Source organism: Xenopus tropicalis, chromosome 1 (genome assembly GCF_000004195.4).
Source record: "Xenopus tropicalis strain Nigerian chromosome 1, UCB_Xtro_10.0, whole genome shotgun sequence".
Classification (NCBI taxonomy): domain Eukaryota; kingdom Metazoa; phylum Chordata; class Amphibia; order Anura; family Pipidae; genus Xenopus; species Xenopus tropicalis.
This window is the reverse complement of record NC_030677.2, coordinates 647,212-675,157: the sequence shown is the minus strand read 5'-3', so window position 1 is coordinate 675,157 and position 27,946 is coordinate 647,212. Positions and strand designations below refer to the sequence as shown.

Below are 27,946 nucleotides of genomic sequence, written 5' to 3'. Positions count from 1 at the left end.
AGTAAGTAGATCCAGTCAGTAGATCCAGTCGTCAGTTCCCAGTCAGTCAGTAGATCCCAGTCAGTTCCCAGTCAGTCAGTAGATCCCAGTAAGTAGATCAGTCAGTAGATCCCAGTCAGTCAGTTCCCAGTCAGTCAGTAGATCCCAGTAAGTAGATCAGTCAGTAGATCCCAGTCAGTCAGTTCCCAGTCCGTACCAGAGAGGAGGTGACCATGTATTTCCCAGTTGCCAGTTGCTGTGTAGCTCGTTGCCTAGCAACCATTGGGGCTGCGGCGCTCGGAGATGACGACACTGGCGGCTACAAATGACAGCGAAGCCTCCCTGCTGCTATAGCAACGCGATGTGATTCGCCCCGACCTAATCCGCAGCTTGGGGCCCAGGGATCGACCGTCCGAACGCCACCAGACCCGGGACAGAAAGAGAAGACCCCCGCCCCCCCCCGGTACTGCCAGAAGGGCTTGGCCTAGTAACAGGTCAGAGAGAAACCCCTCCCCCCCATCCCCCCCATCATCCCCAATGGGCACATACCCCCCCATAGCAACCTCACAGGGACACATACCCCCCATAGCAACCTCACAGGGACCCATACACCCCCATAGCAACCTCACAGGGACACATAACCCCCATAAGCAACCTCACAGGGAACGCCATACCCCTCCCATAGCAACCTCACAGGGACACATACCCCCCATAGCAACCTCACAGGGACACATAACCCCCTTAGCAACCTCACAGGGACCCATACCCCCCCATAGCAACCTCACAGGGACACATAACCCCCGCGCATAGCAACACTCACAGGGAACCATACCCCCCCATAAGCAACCTCACAGGGACACATACCCACCGCCATAGCAACCTCAACAGGGACAAAACATACCCCCCATCGCCAACCTCACAGGGACACATACCCCCCATAGCAACCTCACAGGGACCCATACCCCCATAGCAACCTCACAGGACCGCATAGCCCCCCCCATAAGCAAACGCTCACAGGGACACATACCCCCCCAAGCAACCTCAACAGGGACACATACCCCCCCCGATAGCAACCTCACGGGACACATACCCCCCCCATAGTCAACGCTCACAGGGACCCTACCCCCCATAGCAACCTCCAGGGACCTATACCCCCCATAGCACCCTCAACAGGGACCCTAACCCCCCATAGCAAACCTCACAGGGACACAATAACCGCCCCATAGCAACCTCACAGGGACCATAACCCCCCCCATAGCAACTCCACAGGGACCGCATACCCCCCTAGCACCTCACAGGACCCATACCCCATAGCAACCTCACAGGGACCCATACCCCCCATAGCCAACCTCACAGGGACACATACCCCCGCATAGCAACCTCACAGGCACATACCCCCCCATCAGCAAACCTCAGACAGGGACCCCATACCCCCCATATAGCAACCTCCAGGACCATACCCCCCATAGCAACCTCACAGGGACACATAACCCCCCCCATAGCAACCTCACAGGGACAACATACCCCCCCCATAGCAACCTCACAGGGGGCACATACCCTCCCCCCATAGCACCTCACAGGGACCACATACCCCCCATAGCAACCTCACAGGGACCCCATACCCCCCATAGCAACCTCAACAGGGACATCCCCCCCATAGCAACCTCACAGGGACCCATACCCCCCCATAGCAACCTCACAGGGACGCCATACCCGCCCATAGCAACGCTCACAGGGACCCATACCCTCCATAGCAACCTCAACAGGGACACAATACCCCCCATAGCAACCTGCAACAGGGACACATTACCCCCGCATAGCAACGTCAACAGGGACCATACCCGCCCATAGCAACCTCACAGGGACACATACCGCCCCCATTAGCAACAGCTCAACAAGGGACGCCATACCCCCCCCATAAGCAACCTCACAGGGACCCATACCCCCCCCATAGCAACGGCTGCCAGGGACCCATACCCCCCCATAGCAACCTCAGCAGGGAACCCATACCCCTCCTTAAGCAACCTCGACAGGGACCCAACCCACCGCAAGCAACGCTCAACAGGGACCCATACCACCCGCCATAGCAACCTCACAGGGACACATACCCCCACCATAGCAACCTCACAGGGACAACATACCCCCCGCATAGCAACCTCACAGGACACATACCTCGCCCCATAGCAACCTCACAGGGACCCATACCCCCATAGCAACCTCACATGGGACCGCATACCCCCCCATAGCAACCTCACAGGAACCCATACCCCCCATAGCAACCTCACAGGGACCACATACCCCCCCTATAGCAACCTCACAGGGACACATACACCCCCCATAGCAATCTCACAGGGACACATACCCCCAATAGCAATTTCACAGGGACACATACTCCCCCCCCATAGCAACCTGCACAGGACACATACCCCCCATAGCAACCTCACAGGGACACAAAGCCCCCCTGGGTACTCAATAACTCTCTATACAGGACCCCCATGATGTATCGTAAGGAGAAGAGTATCCAGATGAAGAGCAGTGCGTCGGCGCTCTACAACAACCTGAGTGTCCTGCCAATCACTGAGAAGAACCTTACCTATTTCTCTGTTGTCCACGGCAACACTGTCAATATGGTGAGCGCTTCTGCCGACGGGCTGAACTTCTCCCACCGCCAGTTACAGTCGAAGGAGGGAAGTGTAACTGTCAGCTCTTCTCTCATCATGCAGGTAAGTTACCCTCCCCTATACACACTGGCACCATTATATACCCACACACCCACCTGTAACCGTCCCCTATACACACTGGCACTGTTATATACCCACATACCCACCTGTACCCTCCCCTATACACACCGGAACCATTATATACCCACACACCCACCTGTACCGTCCCCTATACACACTGGCACCATTATATACCCACATACCCACCTGTACCCTCCCCTATACACACTGGCACCATTATATACCCACACACCCACCTGTACCGTCCCCTACACACTGGCACCATTATATACCCACATACCCACCTGTACCGTCCCCTATACACACTGGCACCATTATATACCCACCTGTACCCTCCACTATACACACTGGCACCATTATATACCCACATACCCACCTGTACCCTCCCCTATACACACTGGCACCATTGTATACCCACATACCCACCTGTACCCTCCCCTATACACACTGGCACCATTATATACCCACTTACCCACCTGTACCCTCCTCTATACACACTGGCACCATTATATACCCACATAACCGCACCTGTACCCTCCCCTATACATACACTGCACCATTATATAACCCACTTACCACCCACCTGTACCCTCCTCTAAACACACTGGCACCATTATATACCCACATACCCACCTGTACCCTCCCCTATACACACTGGGACCATTATATACCCACCTGTACCCTCCCCCATACACACTGGGACCATTATATACCCACGTACCCACCTGTATCCTCCCCTATACACACTGGCACCATTATATACCCACCTGTACCCTCCTCTATACACACTGGCACCGTTATATACCCACATACCCACCTGTACCCTCCCCTATACACACTGGGACCATTATATACCCACTGTACCCTCCCCTATACACACTGGCACCATTATGTACCCACCTGTATCCTCCCCTATACACACTGGCACCATTATATACCCACCTGTACCCTCCCCTATACACACTGGGACCATTATATACCCACGTACCCACCTGTACCGTCCCCTATACACACTGGCACCATTATATACCCACCTGTACCCACCACTATACACACTGGCACCGTTATATACCCACATACCCACCTGTACCCTCCACTATACACACTGGCACCGTTATATACCCACATACCCACCTGTACCCTCCACTACACACACTGGCACCGTTATATACCCACATACCCACCTGTACCCTCCTTATACACACTGGCACCATTATATACTCACATACCCACCTGTACCCTACACTATACACACTGGCACCGTTATATACCCACCTGTACCCTCCCCTATACACACTGGCACCGTTATATACCCACATACCCACCTGTACCCTCCCCTATACACACTGGGACCATTATATACCCACCTGTACCCTCCCCTATACACACTGGCACCATTATGTACCCACCTGTATCCTCCCCTATACACACTGGCACCATTATATACCCACCTGTACCCTCCCCTATACACACTGGGACCATTTATATACCCAACGTACCCACCTGTACCGTCCCTATACACACTGCACCAATTATATACCCACCTGTACCCACCACTATACACACTGGCACCGTTATATACCCACATACCCACCTGTACCCTCCACTATACACACTGGCACCGTTATATACCCACATACCCACCTGTACCCTCCACTACACACACTGGCACCGTTATATACCCACATACCCACCTGTACCCTCCCTTATACACACTGGCACCATTATATACTCACATACCCACCTGTACCCTACACTATACACACTGGCACCGTTATATACCCACCTGTACCCTCCCCTATACACACTGCAACCATTATATACCCACATACCCACCTGTACCCTCCCCTATACACACTGGCACCGTTATATACCCACATACCCACCTGTACACTCCACTATACACACTGGCACCGTTATATACCACGTACCCACCTGTACCCTCCCCTATACACACTGGCACCATTATATACCCACGTACCCACCTGTACCCTCCCCTATACACACTGGCGCCATTATATACCCACATACCCACCTGTACCCTCCCCCTATACACACTGGCACCGTTATAATACCCACATACCCACCTGTACCGCCTCCCCTATACACACTGGCACCATTATATACCCACATACCCACCTGTACCATCCCTATTACACACTGGCACCATTATATACCCACATACCCACCTGTACCCTCCCCTATACACACTGGCACCGTTATATACCCACATACCCGCACCTGTACCTCCCCTTACACACTGGCACCGTTATATACCCACATACCCACCTGTACCCTCCCCTATACACACTGGCACCATTATATACCCACATACCCACCTGTACCCTCCTCTATACACACTGGCACCATTATATACCCACATACCCCCTGTACCCTCCTCTATACACACTGGCACCATTATATACCCACATACCCACCTGTACCCTCCCCTATACACACTGCACCATTATATACCCACATACCCACCTGTACCCTCCCCTATACACACTGGCACCATTATATACCCACATACCACCTGTACCCTCCCCTATACAAACACTGGCACCATTATATCCACATACCCGCACCTGTAGCCCTCCCTATACACACTGGCACCATTATATACCCATCCCACCTGTACCCTCCCCTATACACACTGGCACCATTATATACCCACATACCCACCTGTACCCTCCTCTAAAACACACTGGCACCATTATATACCCACATACCCACCTGTACCCTCCCCTATACACACTGGGACCATTATATACCCACCTGTACCCTCCCGATACACACTGGGACCATTATATACCCACACTGTACCCTCCCCTATACACACTGGCACCGTTATATACCCACATACCACCTGTACCCTCCCTATACACACTGGCACCGTTATATACCCATGTACCCACCTGTATCCTCCCCTATACACACTGGCACCTTATATACCCACCTGTACCCTCCCCTATACACACTGGCAACCGGTATATACCCACATACCCACCTGTACCCTCCCCTATACACACTGGGACCATTATATACCCACCTGTACCCTCCCGCTATACACACTGGCACCATTATATACCATGTACCCACCTGTAAATCCTCCTATAACACACTGGCACCAATTATATACCCACCTGTACCCTCCCCTATACACACTGGCACCGTTTAATAACCACATACCCGCACCTGTACCCTCCCCTATACACACTGGGACCATTATATACCCATGTACCCACCTGTATCCTCCCCTATACACACTGGCACCATTAATACCCACCTGTACCCTCCCCTATACACACTGGCACCGTTATATACCCACATACCCACCTGTACCCTCCCCTATACACCCTGGGACCATTAATAACCCACCTGTACCCTCACCTATACACACTGGCACCATTATATACCCACGTACCCACCTGTATCCTCCCCTATACACACTGGCACCATTATATACCCACATACCCACCTGTACCCTCCCCTATACACACTGGGACCATTATATACCCACGTACCCACCTGTATCCTCCCCTATACAACACTGGCACCATTATATACCCACATACCACACTGTACCGTCCCCTATACACACTGGCACCATTATATACCCACATACCCACCTGTACCTCCCCTATACACACTGGCACCATTATATACCCACACACCCACCTGTATCCTCCCCTATACACACTGGCACCATTATATACCCACCTGTACCCACCACTATACACACTGGCACCGTTATATAACCACATACCCACCTGTACCCTAACACTATACACATTGGCACCGTTATATACCCACATACCCACCTGTACCCTCCACTACACACACTGGCACCGTTATATACCCACATACCCACCTGTACCCTCCCCTATACACACTGGCACCATTATATACTCACATACCCACCTGTAACCCTCCACTATACACACTGGCACCGTTATATAGCCACATACCCACCTGTACCCTCCCCTATACACACTGGCACCGTTATATACCCACATACCCACCTGTAACCCTCCACTATACACACTGGCACCATTATATACCACGTACCCACCTGTACCCGTCCCCTATACACACTGGCACCATTATATACCCACGTACCCACCTGTACCCTCCCTATAACACACTGGCACTGTTATATACCCACATACCCACCTGTACCGTCCCCTACACACACTGGCACCGTTATATACCCACATACCCACCTGTACCCTCCCCTATACACACTGGCACCATTATATACCCACATACCCACCTGTACCCTCCCCTATACACACTGGCCTCATTATATACCCACATACCCACCTGTACCCTCCCTATACACACTGGCACCATTATATACCCACATACCCACCTGTACCCTCCCCTATACACACTGGCCTCATTATATACCCACACACCCACCTGTATCCTCCCCTATACACACTGGCACCATTATATACCCACCTGTACCCACCACTATACACACTGGCACCGTTATATAACCACATACCCACCTGTACCCTACACTATACACATTGGCACCGTTATATACCCACATACCCACCTGTATCCTCCACTACACACACTGGCACCGTTATATACCCACATACCCACCTGTACCCTCCCCTATACACACTGGCACCATTATATACTCACATACCCACCTGTACCCTCCACTATACACACTGGCACCGTTATATACCCACATACCCACCTGTACCCTCCCCTATACACACTGGCACCATTATATACCCACATACCCACCTGTACCCTCCTCTAAACACACTGGCACCATTATATACCCACATACCCACCTGTACCCTCCCCTATACACACTGGGACCATTATATACCCACCTGTACCCTCCCCGATACACACTGGGACCATTATATACCCACCTGTACCCTCCCCTATACACACTGGCACCGTTATATACCCACATACCCACCTGTACCCTCCCCTATACACACTGGCACCGTTATATACCCATGTACCCACCTGTATCCTCCCCTATACACACTGGCCACCATTAATATACCCACCTGCTACCCTCCCCTATACACACTGGCACCGGTATATACCCACATACCCACCTGTACCCTCCCCTATACACACTGGGACCATTATATACCCACCTGTACCCTCCCCTATACACACTGGCACCATTATATACCCATGTACCCACCTGTATCCTCCCCTATACACACTGGCACCATTATATACCCACCTGTACCCTCCCCTATACACACTGGCACCGTTATATACCCACATACCCACCTGTACCCTCCCCTATACACACTGGGACCATTATATACCCATGTACCCACCTGTATCCTCCCCTATACACACTGGCACCATTATATACCCACCTGTACCCTCCCCTATACACACTGGCACCGTTATATACCCACATACCCACCTGTACCCTCCCCTATACACCCTGGGACCATTATATACCCACCTGTACCCTCCCCTATACACACTGGCACCATTATATACCCACGTACCCACCTGTATCCTCCCCTATACACACTGGCACCATTATATACCCACATACCCACCTGTACCCTCCCCTATACACACTGGGACCATTATATACCCACGTACCCACCTGTATCCTCCCCTATACACACTGGCACCATTATATACCCACATACCCACCTGTACCGTCCCCTATACACACTGGCACCATTATATACCCACATACCCACCTGTACCCTCCCCTATACACACTGGCACCATTATATACCCACACACCCACCTGTATCCTCCCCTATACACACTGGCACCATTATATACCCACCTGTACCCACCACTATACACACTGGCACCGTTATATAACCACATACCCACCTGTACCCTACACTATACACATTGGCACCGTTATATACCCACATACCCACCTGTACCCTCCACTACACACACTGGCACCGTTATATACCCACATACCCACCTGTACCCTCCCCTATACACACTGGCACCATATATACCCACATACCCACCTGTACCCTCCTCTAAACACACTGGCACCATTATATACCCACATACCCACCTGTACCCTCCCCTATACACACTGGGACCATTATATACCCACCTGTACCCTCCCCGATACACACTGGGACCATTATATACCCACCTGTACCCTCCCCTATACACACTGGCACCGTTATATACCCACATACCCACCTGTACCCTCCCCTATACACACTGGCACCGTTATATACCCATGTACCCACCTGTATCCTCCCCTATACACACTGGCACCATTATATACCCACCTGTACCCTCCCCTATACACACTGGCACCGGTATATACCCACATACCCACCTGTACCCTCCCCTATACACACTGGGACCATTATATACCCACCTGTACCCTCCCCTATACACACTGGCACCGATTATATTACCCATGTACCCACCTGTATCCTCCCTATACACACTGGCACCATTATATACCCACCTGTACCCTCCCCTATACACACTGGCACCGTTATATACCCACATACCCACCTGTACCCTCCCCTATACACCACTGGGACCATTATATACCCATGTACCCACCTGTATCCTCCCCTATACACACTGGCACCATTATATACCCACCTGTACCCTCCCCTATACACACTGGCACCGTTATATACCCACATACCCACCTGTACCCTCCCCTATACACCCTGGGACCATTATATACCCACCTGTACCCTCCCCTATACACACTGGCACCATTATATACCCACGTACCCACCTGTATCCTCCCCTATACACACTGGCACCATTATATACCCACATACCCACCTGTACCCTCCCCTATACACACTGGGACCATTATATACCCACGCTACCCACCTGTATCCTCCCCTATACACACTGGCACCATTATATACCCACATACCCACCTGTACCGTCCCCTATACACACTGGCACCATTATATACCCACATACCCACCTGTACCCTCCCCTATACACACTGGCACCATTATATACCCACACACCCACCTGTATCCTCCCCTATACACACTGGCACCATTATATACCCACCTGTACCCACCACTATACACACTGGCACCGTTATATAACCACATACCCACCTGTACCCTACACTATACACATTGGCACCGTTATATACCCACATACCCACCTGTACCCTCCACTACACACACTGGCACCGTTATATACCCACATACCCACCTGTACCCTCCCCTATACACACTGGCACCATTATATACTCACATACCCACCTGTACCCTCCACTATACACACTGGCACCGTTATATAGCCACATACCCACCTGTACCCTCCCCTATACACACTGGCACCGTTATATACCCACATACCCACCTGTACCCTCCACTATACACACTGGCACCATTATATACCACGTACCCACCTGTACCCTCCCCTATACACACTGGCACCATTATATACCCACGTACCCACCTGTACCCTCCCCTATACACACTGGCACCGTTATATACCCACATACCCACCTGTACCCTCCCCTATACACACTGGCACCATTATATACCCACATACCCACCTGTACCCTCCCCTATACACACTGGCCTCATTATATACCCACATACCCACCTGTACCCTCCCCTATACACACTGGCACCATTATATACCCACATACCCACCTGTACCCTCCCCTATACACACTGGCCTCATTATATACCCACACACCCACCTGTATCCTCCCCTATACACACTGGCACCATTATATACCCACCTGTACCCACCACTATACACACTGGCACCGTTATATAACCACATACCCACCTGTACCCTACACTATACACATTGGCACCGTTATATACCCACATACCCACCTGTATCCTCCACTACACACACTGGCACCGTTATATACCCACATACCCACCTGTACCCTCCCCTATACACACTGGCACCATTATATACTCACATACCCACCTGTACCCTCCACTATACACACTGGCACCGTTATATACCCACATACCCACCTGTACCCTCCACTATACACACTGGCACCATTATATACCACGTACCCACCTGTACCCTCCCCTATACACACTGGCACCATTATATACCCACGTACCCACCTGTACCCTCCCCTATACACACTGGCACTGTTATATACCCACATACCCACCTGTACCCTCCCCTATACACACTGGCACCGTTATATACCCACACACCCACCTGTATCCTCCCCTATACCCACTGGCACCGTTATATACCCACATACCCACCTGTACCCTCCCCTATACACACTGGCACCATTATATACCCACATACCCACCTGTACCCTCCCCTATACACACTGGCACCGTTATATACCCACATACCCACCTGTACCCTCCCCTATACACACTGGCGCCATTATATACCCACATACCCACCTGTATGCTATGTATATACCCACCCATGCCCAGGATTGGCAGAGGCAGAATGACTGACATGCCCATTGCTATGTTACAGGCATCATGGTGTGCCCTCCCATCGCGGGTTCTGCTGGTTCTCACCTCACAGAAGGGGATTCAGGTACGAGGGGTGGAAGCCCCGCCCATAGCCACGCCCACTGAGCATGACACAGACGACATTCTCAGCTGCACAGAAACCGATGGAGAAATACAGCAACCGTGCTACATAGGGGCAGAACAACCCAGTGTATCAGGGGGCAACATGGGCACCGAGCTAACAGCACAGGGGTAACTCCCATAGGGCACAATGTGTGTAGCTAGTGTAGCGGTGCCCCCCTGGGTGTGAGTAGCGGTGCCCCCTGAGTGTGAGTAGCGGTGCCCCCTGAGTGTGAGTAGCGGTGCCCCCTGAGTGTGAGTAGCGGTGCCCCCTGAGTGTGAGTAGCGGTGCCCCCTGAGTGTGAGTAGCGGTGCCCCACGTGCGCTCCCCCAGCTCACTGTTCCTATACGGCGCCACTGGGTGCCACTGAGCTTTCCCCTGTGATTGGTCGGACCCCCAGTAAGCACGTTTGTGGGAGTATGATGGGGGGGTAAGGGCTGTAATTCATGTACCGGGGGAGCTGGGGCATTAGGGTTTGGGATCATGTTCTGTGTTTCCATTCACCGTGCCAGGGCAGCGCCAGGGTACCCACCTAGTTACTGTCAGAATGCCCCCAAACAGGCACCCAGTGTCTCCCAGGGCTGCTATTGGCTGGGAACTGGATAAATTGATCCTCAAAGGGTAACTAAGCCCCCAGCAAATATTATCCCTAAAGTGTTTTGCTAAAGGCCGAGGAGCTGCCCCCCATCTTGTCTCTCTGTGTTGCCCCCCCTGCAGATGTACGAATCTGACGGCTCCATCATGGTGTACTGGCACGCGCTCGATGCACTGGAAACGCCCCCAGGTAATGGGCTTCATTCTCACTGTGCATCTTGCCCTGGGGGGGGGGGTCCCACTGTGCCCCCTAGCTGCCTGTGCCCCCTAGCTGCCTGTGCCCCCTAGCTGCCTGTGCCCCCTAGCTGCCTGTGCCGGGGGGGGGGGGTCTCCCTACTGTGCTAGTGCCAAGGAATAGCAAGCAGGGGGGGCACTGGGACCGGCTCATAACTCTGCTTCCATGTGTTTCAGCTCAGGCAGTGTTTGCCCGCGGTATTGCCCCAGCCGGGGGTCAGTACATCTGTGTAGGTAAGTGCCCGCTTCCTTGTCTCTGTCCCATATGCACCTTCCACTTGTCTGTCCCAGTGAGCTTACAATCTAAGGTCCCTATCCCATTCCCATCAGTCCCTGCCCCAGTGAGCTTACAATCTAAGGTCCCTATCCCATTCCCATCAGTCCCTGCCCCAGTGAGCTTACAATCTAAGGTCCCTATCCCATTCCCATCAGTCCCTGCCCCAGTGAGCTTACAATCTAAGGTCCCTATCCCATTCCCATCAGTCCCTGCCCCAGTGAGCTTACAATCTAAGGCCCCTATCACATTCCCATCAGTCCCTGCCCCAGTGAGCTTACAATCTAAGGTCCCTAGCACATTCCCATCAGTCCCTGCCCCAGTAAGCTTACAATCTAAGGTCCCTAGCACATTCCCATCAGTCCCTGCCCCAGTGAGCTTACTATCTAAGGTCCCTATCCCATTCCCATCAGTCCCTGCCCCAGTGAGCTTACAATCTAAGGTCCCTATCCCATTCCCATCAGTCCCTGCCCCAGTGAGCTTACAATCTAAGGCCCCTATCACATTCCCATCAGTCCCTGCCCCAGTGAGCTTACAATCTAAGGTCCCTAGCACATTCCCATCAGTCCCTGCCCCAGTAAGCTTACAATCTAAGGTCCCTAGCACATTCCCATCAGTCCCTGCCCCAGTGAGCTTACTATCTAAGGTCCCTATCCCATTCCCATCAGTCCCTGCCCCAGTGAGCTTACAATCTAAGGTCCCTAGCACATTCCCATCAGTCCCTGCCCCAGTGAGCTTACTATCTAAGGTATGTGTGTCTCTGCAGGGACCTCGTCCGGATTGGTGCTCGTGTTTAACATCCCAGCCAAAGGCACCAACATCACCCTGGCCGAGGTGCTGGCTGAGCACAGGGAACCAATCACGGACATTGCCAGCGAGACTTGTACAGACAAGGTACAGGCACCGGGACATCCAAGGGGGCACAGTGGGAGGGGCAGGGGTGCAATGGGAGGGGCAGGGGGCAGTGGGAGGCACAGTGGTGCAGTGGGAGGGGTGCAATGGGAGGGGCAGGGGGCAGTGGGAGGCACAGTGGTGCAGTGGGAGGGGCAGGGGTGCCGTGGGAGGTGCAGGGGGCGCAGTGGGAGGGGGAGGGGCAGGGGCACAGTGGGAGGGGCAGGGGCACAGTGGGAGGGGCAGGGGGCGCAGTATGATATATTCCCAACTCTTGCTCCCCAGGATGGTGCTGCGGATCTGGTCACTGCCGATGACTCCGGGGCCCTGTGTGTGTGGAAGTGTGGGGAGGAATTTAAGCTGCTGAGCAAGATCTCTGCTTATGGGTGAGTGGGGGGCACGGGGGGGGGCTCTAAATGTAGAACTGGGAACTGACCAATCATGTTTGTTGGCAGGGTGTCCTGCTCCTCAGTAAAGCTGTGGGATGGAGTAGTGGCCGCGGCGTATGGAACGGGACAGATCCGGGTGTACGATGCCGTTACGGGGGCTCTCAGTGTCGAGCTGGATGCCCACGCCCGCTGGGTCTATACCCTCGATATTGCACCCCAGTCTGGCAAGGTAGGGTATATACACTCAGGGCACAGGCAGGGGGGGGGGGTATATACACTCAGGGCACAGGCAGGGGGGGGGTATATACACTCAGGGCACAGGCAGGGGGGGGGGTATATACACTCAGGGCACAGGCAGGGGGGGGTATATACACTCAGGGCACAGGCGGGGGGGTATATACACTCAGGGCACAGGCGGGGGGGTATATACATTCAGGGCACAGGCGGGGGGGTATATACACTCAGGGCACAGGCGGGGGGGTATATACACTCAGGGCACAGGCGGGGGGGTATATACACTCAGGGCACAGGCGGGGGGGTATATACACTCAGGGCACAGGCGGGGGGTATATACACACAGGGCACAGGCGGGGGGGGGTATATACATACAGGGCACAGGCGGGGGGGTATATACACTCAGGGCACAGGCGGGGGGGTATATACACTCAGGGCACAGGGGGGGGTTATATACACTCAGGGCACAGGCGGGGGGGTATATACACTCAGGGCACAGGCGGGGGGTATATACACTCAGGGCACAGGCGGGGGGTATATACATTCAGGGCACAGGCGGGGGGGTATATACACTCAGGGCACAGGCAGGGGGGGTATATACACTCAGGGCACAGGCGGGGGGGTATATACACTCAGGGCACAGGCGGGGGGGTATATACACTCAGGGCACAGGCTGGGGGGTATATACACTTAAAGAGCGACTAAGCTGATAAAGGGAATGGGCTCAGTTATGGGGAAAGGCTGGCCCAGTTGGGATTGGTTACACTGGGGAAGGGGCAGTTAAGGGGGGGGGGTCACTATATATAAATATATAAGGGGGGGCAGTAATGAAATAGAGAAAGTACAGGGAAGAGCGACTAAGCTGATAAAGGGAATGGGCTCAGTTATGGGGAAAGGCTGGCCCAGTTGGGATTGGTTACACTGGGGAAGGGGCAGTTAAGGGGGGGTCACTATATATAAATATATAAGGGGGGGGCAGTAATGAAATAGAGAAAGTACAGGGAAGAGCGACTAAGCTGATAAAGGGAATGGGCTCAGTTATGGGGAAAGGCTGGCCCAGTTGGGATTGGTTACACTGGGGAAGGGGCAGTTAAGGGGGGTCACTATATATATAAATATATAAGGGGGGGCAGTAATGAAATAGAGAAAGTACAGGGAAGAGCGACTAAGCTGATAAAGGGAATGGGCTCAGTTATGGGGAAAGGCTGGCCCAGTTGGGATTGGTTACACTGGGGGGGGGGGCAGTTAAGGGGGGGGGGTCACTATATATAAATATATAAGGGGGGGCAGTAATGAAATAGAGAAAGTACAGGGAAGAGCGACTAAGCTGATAAAGGGAATGGGCTCAGTTATGGGGAAAGGCTGGCCCAGTTGGGATTGGTTACACTGGGGGGGGGGGGGGCAGTTAAGGGGGGGGGTCACTATATATAAATATATAAGGGGGGGGCAGTAATGAAATAGAGAAAGTACAGGGAAGAGCGACTAAGCTGATAAAGGGAATGGGCTCAGTTATGGGGAAAGGCTGGCCCAGTTGGGATTGGTTACACTGGGGGGGGGGGGGGGGCAGTTAAGGGGGGGGGTCACTATATATAAATATATAAGGGGGGGGCAGTAATGAAATAGAGAAAGTACAGGGAAGAGCGACTAAGCTGATAAAGGGAATGGGCTCAGTTATGGGGAAAGGCTGGCCCAGTTGGGATTGGTTACACTGGGGGGGAAGGGGCAGTTAAGGGGGGGTCACTATATATAAATATATAAGGGGGGGTCACTATATATAAGGGGGGGCAATAATGACAAGCTCTGATTCTCTCCCTGTAGCTTCTCTCTGGGGCAGAAGATTCCTTTATACAGATCTGGCAGTTGAGCCGCTCAGACAGTGGAACAATTGAGGTTGGTACCGTCGGGCCCTACAGCTCATTCCGGGGTTCGGGGGCCACACAGAGGCATGTGGGGGGGGTCAGTGAGGGGAGGGGCCTGTTGGCTAAATACACGTTGCTTAGAGCAGTATGTGGGCTATTCCGTGTGCCCTCAGGCCCGTGCCGCTCTATATAGTAACGCTGCGTCTCTCCCGGTAGGTGGAGCACCGCCATTCCGAGTGTGTGACCGACACGCAGATCTGTGGGGCGCGCTTCTGTGACCCCCAGGGGGCGACCTTTGCTGTGACTGGCTATGACCTTGCTGAGATCATTAGATACGTACAGATCTGACACCACATAGCGACAACATAGCGCCATCCCCCCCCCCCCCCGGCACAGCAGGAGTAGGATGTTCCACAATATGGATTCTGGGGGGAAAAGAGCTCGGAACAGGAGAGTTTTGTGTTGTCATCGCGGGACATTTCCCCTTTATTTTTATTTTGAAGAATTTCTAAAAATGAATTTGGCACTAGTGACCCCTTATTTAGGGAGTCAGCGCTCCGTCACCCCCATAGTGTCTCCCCGGGGGGCTGTCATGGGCCCAGCGTGCCCGCAGTGGGAAGGTCCTGTAGTGCCCAGGGCCGGCTCTGTGCCCTGTAGCCCCCGCGTGCCCCCAGTGGGAGGGTCCTGTAGTGCCCAGGGCTGGCTCTATGCCCTGTAGCCCCCGGGTGCCCCCAGTGGGAGGGTCCTGTAGTGCCCAGGGCCGGCTCTGTGCCCTGTAGCCCCCGCGTGCCCCCAGTGGGAGGGTCCTGTAGTGCCCAGGGCCGGGTCTATGCCCTGTAGCCCCCGCGTGCCCCCAGTGGGAGGGTCCTGTAGTGCCCAGGGCAGGCTCTATGCCCTGTAGCCCCCGCGTGCCCCCGGTGGGAGGGTCCTGTAGTGCCCAGGGCCGGCTCTATGCCCTGTAGCCCCCGCGTGCCCCCGGTGGGAGGGTCCTGTAGTGCCCAGGGCCGGCTCTATGCCCTGTAGCCCCGCGTGCCCCCAGTGGGAGGGTCCTGTAGTGCCCAGGGCTGGCTCTATGCCCTGTAGCCCCCGCGTGCCCCCGGTGGGAGGGTCCTGTAGTGCCCAGGGCCGGCTCTATGCCCTGTAGCCCCCGCGTGCCCCCGGTGGGAGGGTCCTGTAGTGCCCAGGGCCGGCTCTATGCCCTGTAGCCCCTATGTGCCCCCAGTGGGAGGGTCCTGTAGTGCCCAGGGCTGGCTCTTTGCCCTGTAGCCCCTGTGTGCCCCCAGTGGGAGGGTCCTGTAGTGCCCAGGGCTGGCTCTTTGCCCTGTAGCCCCTGTGTGCCCCCAGTGGGAGGGTCCTGTAGTGCCCAGGGCTGGCTCTATGCCCTGTAGCCCCTGTGTGCCCCCGGTGGGAGGGTCCTGTAGTGCCCAGGGCTGGCTCTATGCCCTGTAGCCCCTGTGTGCCCCCAGTGGGAGGGTCCTGTAGTGCCCAGGGCTGGCTCTATGCCCTGTAGCCCCTGTGTGCCCCCAGTGGGAAGGTCCTGTAGTGCCCAGGGCTGGCTCTATGCCCTGTAGCCCCTGTGTGCCTCCGGTGGGAGGGTCCTGTAGTGCCCAGGGCCGGCTCTATGCCCTGTAGCCCCTGTGTGCCCCCAGTGGGAGGGTCCTGTAGTGCCCAGGGCTGGCTCTATGCCCTGTAGCCCCTGTGTGCCCCCGGTGGGAGGGTCCTGTAGTGCCCAGGGCTGGCTCTATGCCCTGTAGCCCCTGTGTGCCCCCAGTGGGAGGGTCCTGTAGTGCCCAGGGCTGGCTCTATGCCCTGTAGCCCCTGTGTGCCTCCGGTGGGAGGGTCCTGTAGTGCCCAGGGCTGGCTCTATGCCCTGTAGCCCCTGTGTGCCCCCGGTGGGAGGGTCCTGTAGTGCCCAGGGCTGGCTCTATGCCCTGTAGCCCCTGTGTGCCCCCAGTGGGAGGGTCCTGTAGTGCCCAGGGCTGGCTCTATGCCCTGTAGCCCCTGTGTGCCTCCGGTGGGAGGGTCCTGTAGTGCCAGTGTGACCCTGCAACGAGTGGTTAGTGGATTACTGAATCTTCTCCCCTTACAGGAGAAGGAAAGGTACAAACTCAGTAGCTTTATTAGAAATGTAAATACAGCCATAAGCACTCACAGAAACGCTGCACTGAGTCCTCTATCAAAAGAAACACAGGATTCCTTGTCTTCTTTTGTGTCACATGTTCTTCTGTATCAGACTTCCTTTCCTTTAGGGCTCCTTCAGGTTTGGGGCAGGAGTCTGTGCATCTCTCTCCTCTCTACCCCCTCCCATCAGAATTTGCTCCAATTCCCATCTCTGTGTAATCTGAGCTCCCAGCAACCCGAGCTGCAGCAGGAAGCTACTGAGACCAAGCTAAAATGGCAGCTCCTACACAAACAGAGGGAGCTTCTAGGGCAGGTAAAGATTTCTGCTGAGTAAATATAGGGCTCTAGGTGGCACTATTGTGACTAATCCATTGGCAGTAAAATGCCTTTCCCTATATGCAAGAACATATCTATTTACCTACAGGTGTCTCTCTCATGGGGGAGGGGAATACCCCTGGCTGGGGTGGAAGCAGCTGGGTGTAACACTGTAATACACGAATAAACACTTGTTACCCTCGCTCGAAAACAATCATTATCTACAGCCCCCAGTTTGGGGCAAAACCGGGGACTTTCTTTAACCCTCGTGTCATAGGATGAAAGTGAGTGTGAGTGTCTCCTTATATAGCGCTCACTCAATCTTTCTCATTACCCACAATGCTCCCTGTTCCAGCTCGGGACGCACACAACCCAGGATTGGCTTTGGGATGAATACTTAAAAATCACATGACTTTTTGTCACATAAACTCAGAAGTTCTGTATTCGTTATTGGGCGGAGTCTTATAGGAAGGATTTGGGGTTCGGCAATGGGGGCCAAACTCTGCACTCCTCTTGCCCCTGTTAGGGGTAATATTGTGTAATTACAAATGAATTGTACCCATCTAAATACAGAGGGAATGGGCTTTAAAAAGTAGTGTTTGAGGCTGATTTATTGAAATTTCTCCAAAAAACCCCCACTAATCCCGCCCATCTGTTCCACTTCCTGCTTCCTCCTTTCCCAGGCTGTAGGATAGGAACCAATCAGCAGCTAGGCTGACCTGATAGGGAACTGAAGCCTGTCTGTGCTTGCGTGAGTGCAGGGCTATGATTGGCTACCCCCCTCCTACTGTGCTTCTGGCAGGGACCGTTAGGACACGCCCACCCCTCATGTGAAACCCAGACAGGGACCTGAGAGGATCTATAGGGAGCTCCAATAAAGGGGCCATTGTTACAGATAGGGTTAATGTTTAGCCCAAAGGGAAACCAGCACCGGATATTATTCATAACTGCCTACAGGGTTGGGGGGGGGGGGGGTTGTTTATCCCATATGTCAAAATGTTGCCGAATGGCAACTTTCCACTTTATAAAATACACTGGGGCCATAAAGGCGCCGTTCACCTCCAACATCCAAATCGTATTCAACCACCAACATCGCTCAGTGTCAGAAATCCATTTTTCATCATTAAAATGACACAGACCCTGTAGAAGCTGCTTGTTATCCCTGTCCTTCTGTCTCTCTGATCAGTTTTCTGAAGGGATGGGAGGGGCCTATTTTGAATCTGACACACTGAGAACTTCCTGTATGCTGACATCATCACTGCCAGGCTTTGCCCTTACTTGTTTCCTATTGGACCAGTTCATTGGGTGCTTGTGCCCTCTAACCAGTTGCATGAATTGAAAGCTCATTGGTTAATTTCTCTCTTGCAGTGACATAGGCACATAGACTCAGCCTATCGCTAACTTACTGTTATGTACAGGCACAGGAAGCAGCGTCAGACTGACAGGAGGCACAGCCAATAGGAGTTTAGCCTGCTGCCAGTACTGTGTGACTTCATATAAGGAAGTAAAAAAGCGACTGTAGTGTTTATAGGGGTCACTGACCCCCCCCCCCCAGCTCAGGGTGGGTGCAGAGGGAGGGTTCTGAGGGGAATATCTCTTCAGTTGGTAACTATGTGTATATGCCCCCAGCAGCAAAAAAAAACAAAACAAAACTTACCTTTGGTAATGGGGTACAGAAGGCTGGTAGCACCTATTCCCTGTAGGTACCTACCCATTCATACCTACCTCTGCATAGAAACATGGCTTCCAGCCAATCATAGGATCTCACACTCCCACTGTGTTTGTGCCAATCAGGTTCAACTTGCCCCCGGGTGGCTTGTTAAAGGGGAACTAAACCCTGCTGCACAGCGCGGCTCAACCAAACGTTACTCAGCTGTTGCCGGATTACAAATCCCAGAATAATATAACATATAATGAAGGGTGAGGCATGCTGGGAGCTGTAGTCCAGCAACATCAGGGTTGTATTCTTAAAGCAATATTGCACAATAAAACTTTCCCAGCTCCCCAGTGCCCACATTGGCAGCATTGAACTGCAAAAGAATCCCCCAATGAGAATCCCAGCTGATGTGAGTAAATCCGGCTCCCTGTTCTCTGTTCCTGCAATTGGAGTTGGGAGCAATAAGCACAGTTTCCCAGCACTGAACAAGTCTGTCCCTTTATCCCCATGTCTGATTCCTGTGCCATATAATGAGGGGAAAATGCCATCATTATCTCTATATGTAAGGTACCAGCAAGGGGCCTGACACAGTGCTGGGAATCAGCATTCTCATTGGTCACTTCTCTTGCATCTTTAATGAAGTTTTCAGTCAGTAGAATTCTCATTGGTGAATTGGTTTCCATGTGTAATTATGTTTTTCATCAACTTCTATAGAGAACTAGGGGGCGCAGTGGGGCAGCTTTACGGCTGGGTTTAGTGTCCCGTTCAACCTCGTTTATTATGTAACCCCTCCCCTTTCATACCGCCACTGCCAGCCCTGTATGTACTACTATTACAGCCCCAAATAATAGAGAGACACAAGCAGGGGGGGGGCACATGCCCTTCGTACAAAACATTTATTAAAAGCGACACGGCAGCTCATTCTTGTACAAACACATAGAAACAGCCCTTGTGTGTGTGGTAAAAAAAATCTCTTGCCCCACAAAGGGGGCTCTGCAACTGGAGACTGATTGGCGCAGCAGCGAGGGGGCGGGACTACTCAGCGTGGGGCCATCTTTGTTCCTTCAGCTGCTCCAATGAGTATAAGCAGATCTGCCCAAAACCCCCACAGTGTAATTCTATGGGGAGTGTAACCCCCACACTGCAATCCCAGGGGAATGTAACCCCCACACTGCAATCCCAGGGGAATGTGACCCCCACACTGCAATTCTATGGGGAGTGTAACCCCCACACTGCAATCCCAGGGGAATGTAACCCCCACACTGCAATTCTATGGGGAGTGTAACCCCCACACTGCAATCCCAGGGGAATGTAACCCCCACACTGCAATTCTATGGGGAGTGTAACCCCCACACTGCAATCCCAGGGGAATGTAACCCCCACACTGCAATTCTATGGGGAGTGTAACCCCCACACTGCAATCCCAGGGGAATGTGACCCCCCACACTGCAATTCTATGGGGAGTGTAACCCCCACACTGCAATCCCAGGGGAATGTGACCCCCACACTGCAATTCTATGGGGAGTGTAACCCCCACACTGCAATCCCAGGGGAATGTGACCCCCCACACTGCAATTCTATGGGGAGTGTAACCCCCACACTGCAATCCCAGGGGAATGTGACCCCCCACACTGCAATTCTATGGGGAGTTTAACCCCCACACTGCAATCCCAGGGGAATGTGACCCCCACAGTGTAATTCTATGGGGAGTGTAGCCCCCCCCACTGCAACCCTGCCCCACATACGTAACACTTGGCCACATATCCATACCCTCCCATAGTGGTTAGAACATGGCACTACCCTGAGCGAGAGGGGAGCTCAGATACCAGCGGGGGGCGCCATATTAATGCATTCCCTTATATTAAGGTTCTGTAAGTGGAAAGCCCTTTCCTTTATGGGGGGACATGCAGAGGTAGGTGGGCCCTGGACCCAGTACAATGAGTTCTTCTAGGAGGAACTAAGAGAAATATGTCCCACCGTCTGTAGCTACATGGCCACTGATTGGCTCGTTCCTCTCCACTGGGTCAGAAAAGGCACCGATGGAACCACAGCGGCGATAAAAGTTCTTTGTAAATCTCAAAATACAATAAGAATAACAAAACCACCAATAGGCGGATGGAACTTGGCTGCCCCACTAGTAAAGAAGGGAACTGTGGCTGGTGATTGGCCAAGTGGACGTTGGTTCCTGTGAGCTTCTGTCCAAGCAGCGTCCAGAGATTGTGCGTGACGACCCATTCCCGGAAATGTCTTAGTGGTGAGCCCAGTCGTACTCAAGCTGGGAGTTCTGCTGTCCAAACTGGTTTCCATTGTGCATGGAGGTGTTAGTGGTGACATCTCCAGTACACAAACTAGGAGTTCTCCAGTCTGTACTGGTACGGGGTGTGCATAGAGGTCTATCCATGAAATGTTTATAAAAGCATCTCCAGTCCATACTGGTACTAACTGTCATGGAGATCTACTCTAGAAAATACTGTAACATTTGCTCCATTACCCAAGTGTTCATGGAGGTCCATCCCATGAAATGTTTATAAAAGCATCTCCAGTCCATACTGGTACTGTCATGGAGATCTACTCTAGAAAATACTGTAACATTTGCTCCATTACCCAAGTGTTCATGGAGGTCCATCCCAGGAAATGTTTATAAAAGCAACTCCAGTCCATACTGGTACTGTCATGGAGATCTACTCTAGAAAATACTGTAACATTTGCTCCACCACCCAAGTGTTCATCATGGAGGTTCATCCCATGAAATGTTTATAAAAGGATCACCAGTCCATACTGTTACCATCTATCATGGAGATCTACTCTACAAAAGTGTTCATGGAGGTCCATCCCAGGAAATGTTTATAAAAGCAACTCCAGTCCATACTGGTACCAACTATCATGGAGATCTACTCTACAAAAGTGTTCATGGAGGTCCATCCCAGGAAATGTTTATAAAAGCAACTCCAGTCCATACTGTTACCATCTATCATGGAGATCTACTCTACAAAAGTGTTCATGGAGGTCCATCCCAGGAAATGTTTATAAAAGCATTTCCTCCAGTCCATACTGGAACCAACTATCATGGAGATCTACTCTAGAAAATACTGTAATATTTGCTCCACCACCCAAGTGTTCATCATGGAGGTCCATCCCAGGAAATGTTTATAAAAGCATCTCCAGTCCATACTTGTACCAACTATCATGGAGATCTACTCTAGAAAATACTGTAATATTTGCTCCACCACCCAAGTGTTCATGGAGGTCCCTTCCCAGGAAATGTTTCAATCGCAACTCCAAGTAAACAAAGTCGACTTCTCCAGCCTGGAATGGCAATGGCTGCAAATGGAGGTCCAATTCAAAAAATGCGTTCAATGGTAGATACTCCACCTGTAGGATTCTCCAGCCTGTACAAGAACTGCTTGTAGATGTGGAGTCGTTTTGGCTAAATGGTGACTCCACCAATACTCACCAGCTGTAAGTCCTCCTGTTTACAATGGTTTTGGATGTATTTGAAGGAAATGTGTTAATGGTGACTCCACCAGTACATAATCTACTCGTTCTTCAGCCAGTTCTGGTACTGATCCCAAGGTACAAAGATGATCGCGGCTGTTGGTGTGAAGCCTAGTCCGATCACATGTCACTGTTCATCCAATAATATGATGAGCAAAGGCAGCTCCTAGGGATTGACTGTGCCACCCACCGTAGGAACAAGGCAAAACCTGAGTTGGGGGTCCGGAGGTCACTTAAGGCAAATCTTATGGTATCAGGGCCAATAACCAATCCGCGGCACTAATGGGCCAGTGCAGTAGGAAAGGGGTCCCTGCTCTACGGCCTTATGGGTACGGTCACCATTCCCTTTATACATGGGATCTCCTTGTTTGACCTCTTCCCTCCCATCATCCTCAGTGAGGTAGAACTTGCCCAGTCTATTCTGTAAGGAACATCCTGCCATATATATATAATAATAATACTGGTGCCATAGAACAAATTATTATTTCTGCATATACCTGAGCCACCAGGCTCCCCATAATACTGCTGAGTATATAGTACTGCCGAGTATATAATACTGCTGAGTATATAATACTAAGTATATAGTACTGATGAGTATATAGTACTGCTGAATATATAATACTGCTGAGTATATTGTACTGCTGTGTACATAGTACTAAGTATACAGTACTGCTGAGTATCAGTAACACAGATACAGACCCAGTGAATGTGCTGCTTTATCTCCTACTCGCCCCACAGAGAGTGTACGAGGGGCAACACCTACTATATTTCTGACCATTCAGGCAAAGAGCCCCAACAATGTGATGAGCAGGAAGTGAGACCCCCCCCCCCTTACTTATCCGCCCAGGCACTGGTTGCTATGCACCGGGCAACAAGAAAATGTATTATAGTGCGCGTCACTGCATGGCACCGATCCCTAGGTATGCACCAAATCCACTCTTAGACCAAGCAAGGTCATCTCTAGATAGTCCATCTAGAGATGAGGATCCCTCACTGAGGAACATCACGTCACTCAGCTCTCTGTATTTGCCCTTTAGTTCTGACCCCCTGAATGGTCAGTCCCCAAAATGGATCTCTAACGGGTGAAGGAAGCGCCACAGCACTGAGCTCCAATAATGGCTGCCAGTTCTATAGAAAGATATTAGCCGGCACAAAGGAACCCCACCATGGGGTAGAAGGTTGTGGGTGAGGTAACTACTGGTCCTCCCCGAAGGCACAAAAAGGTGGGTTCAGGGCACTGGTGAAGAGGAGGCAGAGGAGACCCAGAAGCACCATTTGCTTTTGCTGTTCTGCTTGCGGATAATCTCCTCCTCTTTCTCTCGTTCCCGCTTACAGCGCAGATAGCGGTCTTCCTCCTTTAGGTACCACACGGGGGGCCAGCGGTGCCGCTCAAAGTGACTCTTGTTCTCTGCAAACAGAAATAACCATATGGGTCGGATACAGCTCTGCGCGGCTGCAGAAGAGAGGGGCAGGTAGAGCTGTGGGGGCAGCTACTGGTGTCATGGGCACAGGCCCGTAACAATTGGTGACAGCGGTGGGATCGGATCTCTCGCTTGGACTATGTAGAGATGAGGATCCCTCGTTTGGACTATCTAGAGATGAGGATCCCTCGCTTGGACTATCTAGAGATGAGGATCCCTCGCTTGGACCATCTAGAGATGAGGATCCCTCGCTTGGACCATCTAGAGATGAGGATCCCTCGCTTGGACCATCTAGAGATGAGGATCCCTCGCTTGGACCATCTAGAGATGAAGATCCCTCGCTTGGACCATCTAGAGATGAAGATCCCTCGCTTGGACTATCTAGAGATGAGGATCCCTCGCTTGGACTATCTAGAGATGAGGATCCCTCGCTTGGACTATCTAGAGATGAAGATCCCTCGCTTGGACTATCTAGAGATGAAGATCCCTCGCTTGGACTATCTAGAGATGAAGATCCCTCGCTTGGACTATCTAGAGATGAAGATCCCTCGCTTGGACCATCTAGAGATGAAGATCCCTCGCTTGGACCATCTAGAGATGAGGATCCCTCGCTTGGACCATCTAGAGATGAGGATCCCTCGCTTGGACCATCTAGAGATGAGGATCCCTCGCTTGGACCATCTAGAGATGAAGATCCCTCGCTTGGACTATCTAGAGATGAAGATCCCTCGCTTGGACTATCTAGAGATGAGGATCCCTCGCTTGGACTATCTAGAGATGAAGATCCCTCGCTTGGACCATCTAGAGATGAGGATCCCTCGCTTGGACCATCTAGAGATGAGGATCCCTCGCTTGGACCATCTAGAGATGAGGATCCCTCGCTTGGACCATCTAGAGATGAAGATCCCTCGCTTGGACTATCTAGAGATGAAGATCCCTCGCTTGGACTATCTAGAGATGAAGATCCCTCGCTTGGACCATCTAGAGATGAAGATCCCTCGCTTGGACCATCTAGAGATGAGGATCCCTCGCTTGGACCATCTAGAGATGAGGATCCCTCGCTTGGACCATCTAGAGATGAGGATCCCTCGCTTGGACCATCTAGAGATGAAGATCCCTCACTTGGACTATCTAGAGATGAAGATCCCTCGCTTGGACTATCTAGAGATGAGGATCCCTCGCTTGGACTATCTAGAGATGAAGATCCCTCGCTTGGACTATCTAGAGATGAAGATCCCTCGCTTGGACTATCTAGAGATGAGGATCCCTCGCTTGGACTATATAGAGATGAGGATCCCTCGCTTGGACTATCTAGAGATGAGGATCCCTCGCTTGCACCATGTAGAGATGAGGATCCCTCGCTTGGACTATCTAGAGATGAGGATCCCTTGTTGGACAATCTAGAGATGAGGATCCCTCGCTTGGACTATTTAGAGATGACCTCGCTTGGACTATGTAGAGATGAGGATCTCTCGCTTGGACTATCTAGAGATGAGGATCCCTCATTTGGACTATCTAGAGATGAGGATCCCTCGCTTGGACTATCTAGAGATGAGGATCCCTCGCTTGGACTATCTAGAGATGAGGATCCCTCATTTGGACTATCTAGAGATGAGGATCCCTAGATTGGACTATCTAGAGATGAGGATCCCTCATTTGGACTATCTAGAGATGAGGATCCCTAGCTTGGACTATCTAGAGATGAGGATCCCTCATTTGGACTATCTAGAGATGAGGATCCCTCATTTGGACTATCTAGAAATGAGGATCCCTCATTTGGACTATCTAGAGATGAGGATCCCTCATTTGGACTATCTAGAGATGAGGATCCCTCGCTTGGACTACCTAGAGATGAGGATCCCTCGCTTGGACTACCTAGAGATGAGGATCCCTCGCTTGGACTACCTAGAGATGAGGATCCCTCGCTTGGACTACCTAGAGATGAGGATCCCTCGCTTGGACTACCTAGAGATGAGGATCCCTCGCTTGGACTACCTAGAGATGAGGATCCCTCGCTTGGACAATCTAGAGATGAGGATCCCTCGCTTGGACAATCTAGAGATGAGGATCCCTCGCTTGGACAATCTAGAGATGAGGATCCCTCGCTTGGACAATCTAGAGATGAGGATCCCTCGCTTGGACAATCTAGAGATGAGGATCCCTCGCTTGGACAATCTAGAGATGAGGATCCCTCGCTTGGACAATCTAGAGATGAGGATCCCTCGCTTGGACAATCTAGAGATGAGGATCCCTCGCTTGGACAATCTAGAGATGAGGATCCCTCGCCTGGACAATCTAGAGATGAGGATCCCTCGCCTGGACAATCTAGAGATGAGGATCCCTCGCTTGGACAATCTAGAGATGAGGATCCCTCGCTTGGACAATCTAGAGATGAGGATCCCTCGCTTGGACAATCTAGAGATGAGGATCCCTCGCTTGGACAATCTAGAGATGAGGATCCCTCGCTTGGACAATCTAGAGATGAGGATCCCTCGCTTGGACAATCTAGAGATGAGGATCCCTCGCTTGGACAATCTAGAGATGAGGATCCCTCATTTGGACTATCTAGAGATGAGGATCCCTCGCTTGGACTATCTAGAGATGAGGATCCCTAGCTTGGACAATCTAGAGATGAGGATCCCTCGCTTGGACAATCTAAAGATGAGGATCCCTCATTTGGACTATCTAGAGATGAGGATCCCTCATTTGGACTATCTAGAGATGAGGATCCCTCATTTGGACAATCTAGAGATGAGGATCCCTCGCTTGGACAATCTAGAGATGAGGATCCCTCCCTCCCATAAGCAGAATATTCCAGGTTTTATCACAAGTGGCCCATAGGGAGCAAGGGGGAAGCAGAGATTTCCCTGGAAGGGGCAGTTACCTGGGCTCATGTACTTCATCTCCCGGGGGAATTTGCGGCACACAGAGTTGTAGTTAGTGCAGATGTAGTGCAGGCACCAGTCAGCCAGCTGCTTGGCATTGTGGAACTGAGGGGACAGGAGACGTGTCACTGCAGGGGCCAGGGAAACCCAGGGGCCCCCAGGAATGCAATGATAGAGGGGTACATAGGAACTCAGCCCCCCCTCCCCACAATCTTGGTTTCACCCATTTAAAGGGGTGGTTCACCTTGGGGTTAACTTTAAGTATGCTATAGAATGACCTATTTCTAGCAACTTT

General features: G+C 52.1%; 3 protein-coding genes across 6 annotated transcripts in view; 1 reads left to right on the top strand and 2 right to left on the bottom strand.

Moving 5' to 3' along the window:
- The window catches only part of c2orf81 (chromosome 2 open reading frame 81), a 15,972-nt gene extending 15,681 nt beyond the window's left edge, over positions 1-291 (bottom strand). The window contains exon 1 of one of the 3 annotated variants that reach the window (XM_031895209.1): positions 197-291. The gene's annotated coding sequence lies outside the window, so the exon portion shown is untranslated. The remainder of the gene's footprint in view (positions 1-196) is intronic. The other 2 variants (XM_031895208.1, XM_031895210.1) reach the window with 2 other exon arrangements.
- A 22-nt stretch (positions 292-313) lies between these two features.
- Positions 314-17,914, top strand: wdr54 (WD repeat domain 54). The gene is made up of 10 exons (XM_031895211.1): positions 314-473; positions 2,468-2,702; positions 11,184-11,246; positions 12,000-12,066; positions 12,288-12,344; positions 13,151-13,278; positions 13,561-13,661; positions 13,731-13,893; positions 15,717-15,788; positions 15,974-17,914. Exons 2-10 carry the CDS (start codon positions 2,475-2,477, stop codon positions 16,103-16,105), a joined length of 1,011 nt encoding a protein of 336 aa, XP_031751071.1. The 5' UTR covers positions 314-473; positions 2,468-2,474; the 3' UTR covers positions 16,106-17,914.
- A 2,802-nt stretch (positions 17,915-20,716) lies between these two features.
- LOC116408406 (rho-related BTB domain-containing protein 2-like) overlaps positions 20,717-27,946 on the bottom strand; it is a 32,876-nt gene continuing 25,646 nt past the window's right edge. The window contains exons 9-10 of one of the 2 annotated variants that reach the window (XM_031895206.1): positions 27,651-27,756; positions 20,717-24,753 (exon numbers count right to left, since the gene is read on the bottom strand). In XM_031895206.1, coding sequence (XP_031751066.1) covers positions 24,575-24,753; positions 27,651-27,756 — 285 coding nt within the window. In that variant the 3' untranslated portion in view covers positions 20,717-24,574. The remainder of the gene's footprint in view (positions 24,754-27,650; positions 27,757-27,946) is intronic. The other variant, XM_031895207.1, reaches the window with a different exon arrangement.

Bases quoted from the DNA above. Each gene is read 5' to 3' on its own strand.
- wdr54 (XM_031895211.1), top strand. From the start codon at position 2,475: ATGATGTATCGTAAGGAGAAGAGTATCCAGATGAAGAGCAGTGCGTCG. The intron at 13,894-15,716 runs GTAGGGTATATA...CTCTCCCTGTAG, and splicing joins TTGCACCCCAGTCTGGCAAG to CTTCTCTCTGGGGCAGAAGA. The intron at 15,789-15,973 runs GTTGGTACCGTC...CTCTCCCGGTAG, and splicing joins CAGACAGTGGAACAATTGAG to GTGGAGCACCGCCATTCCGA.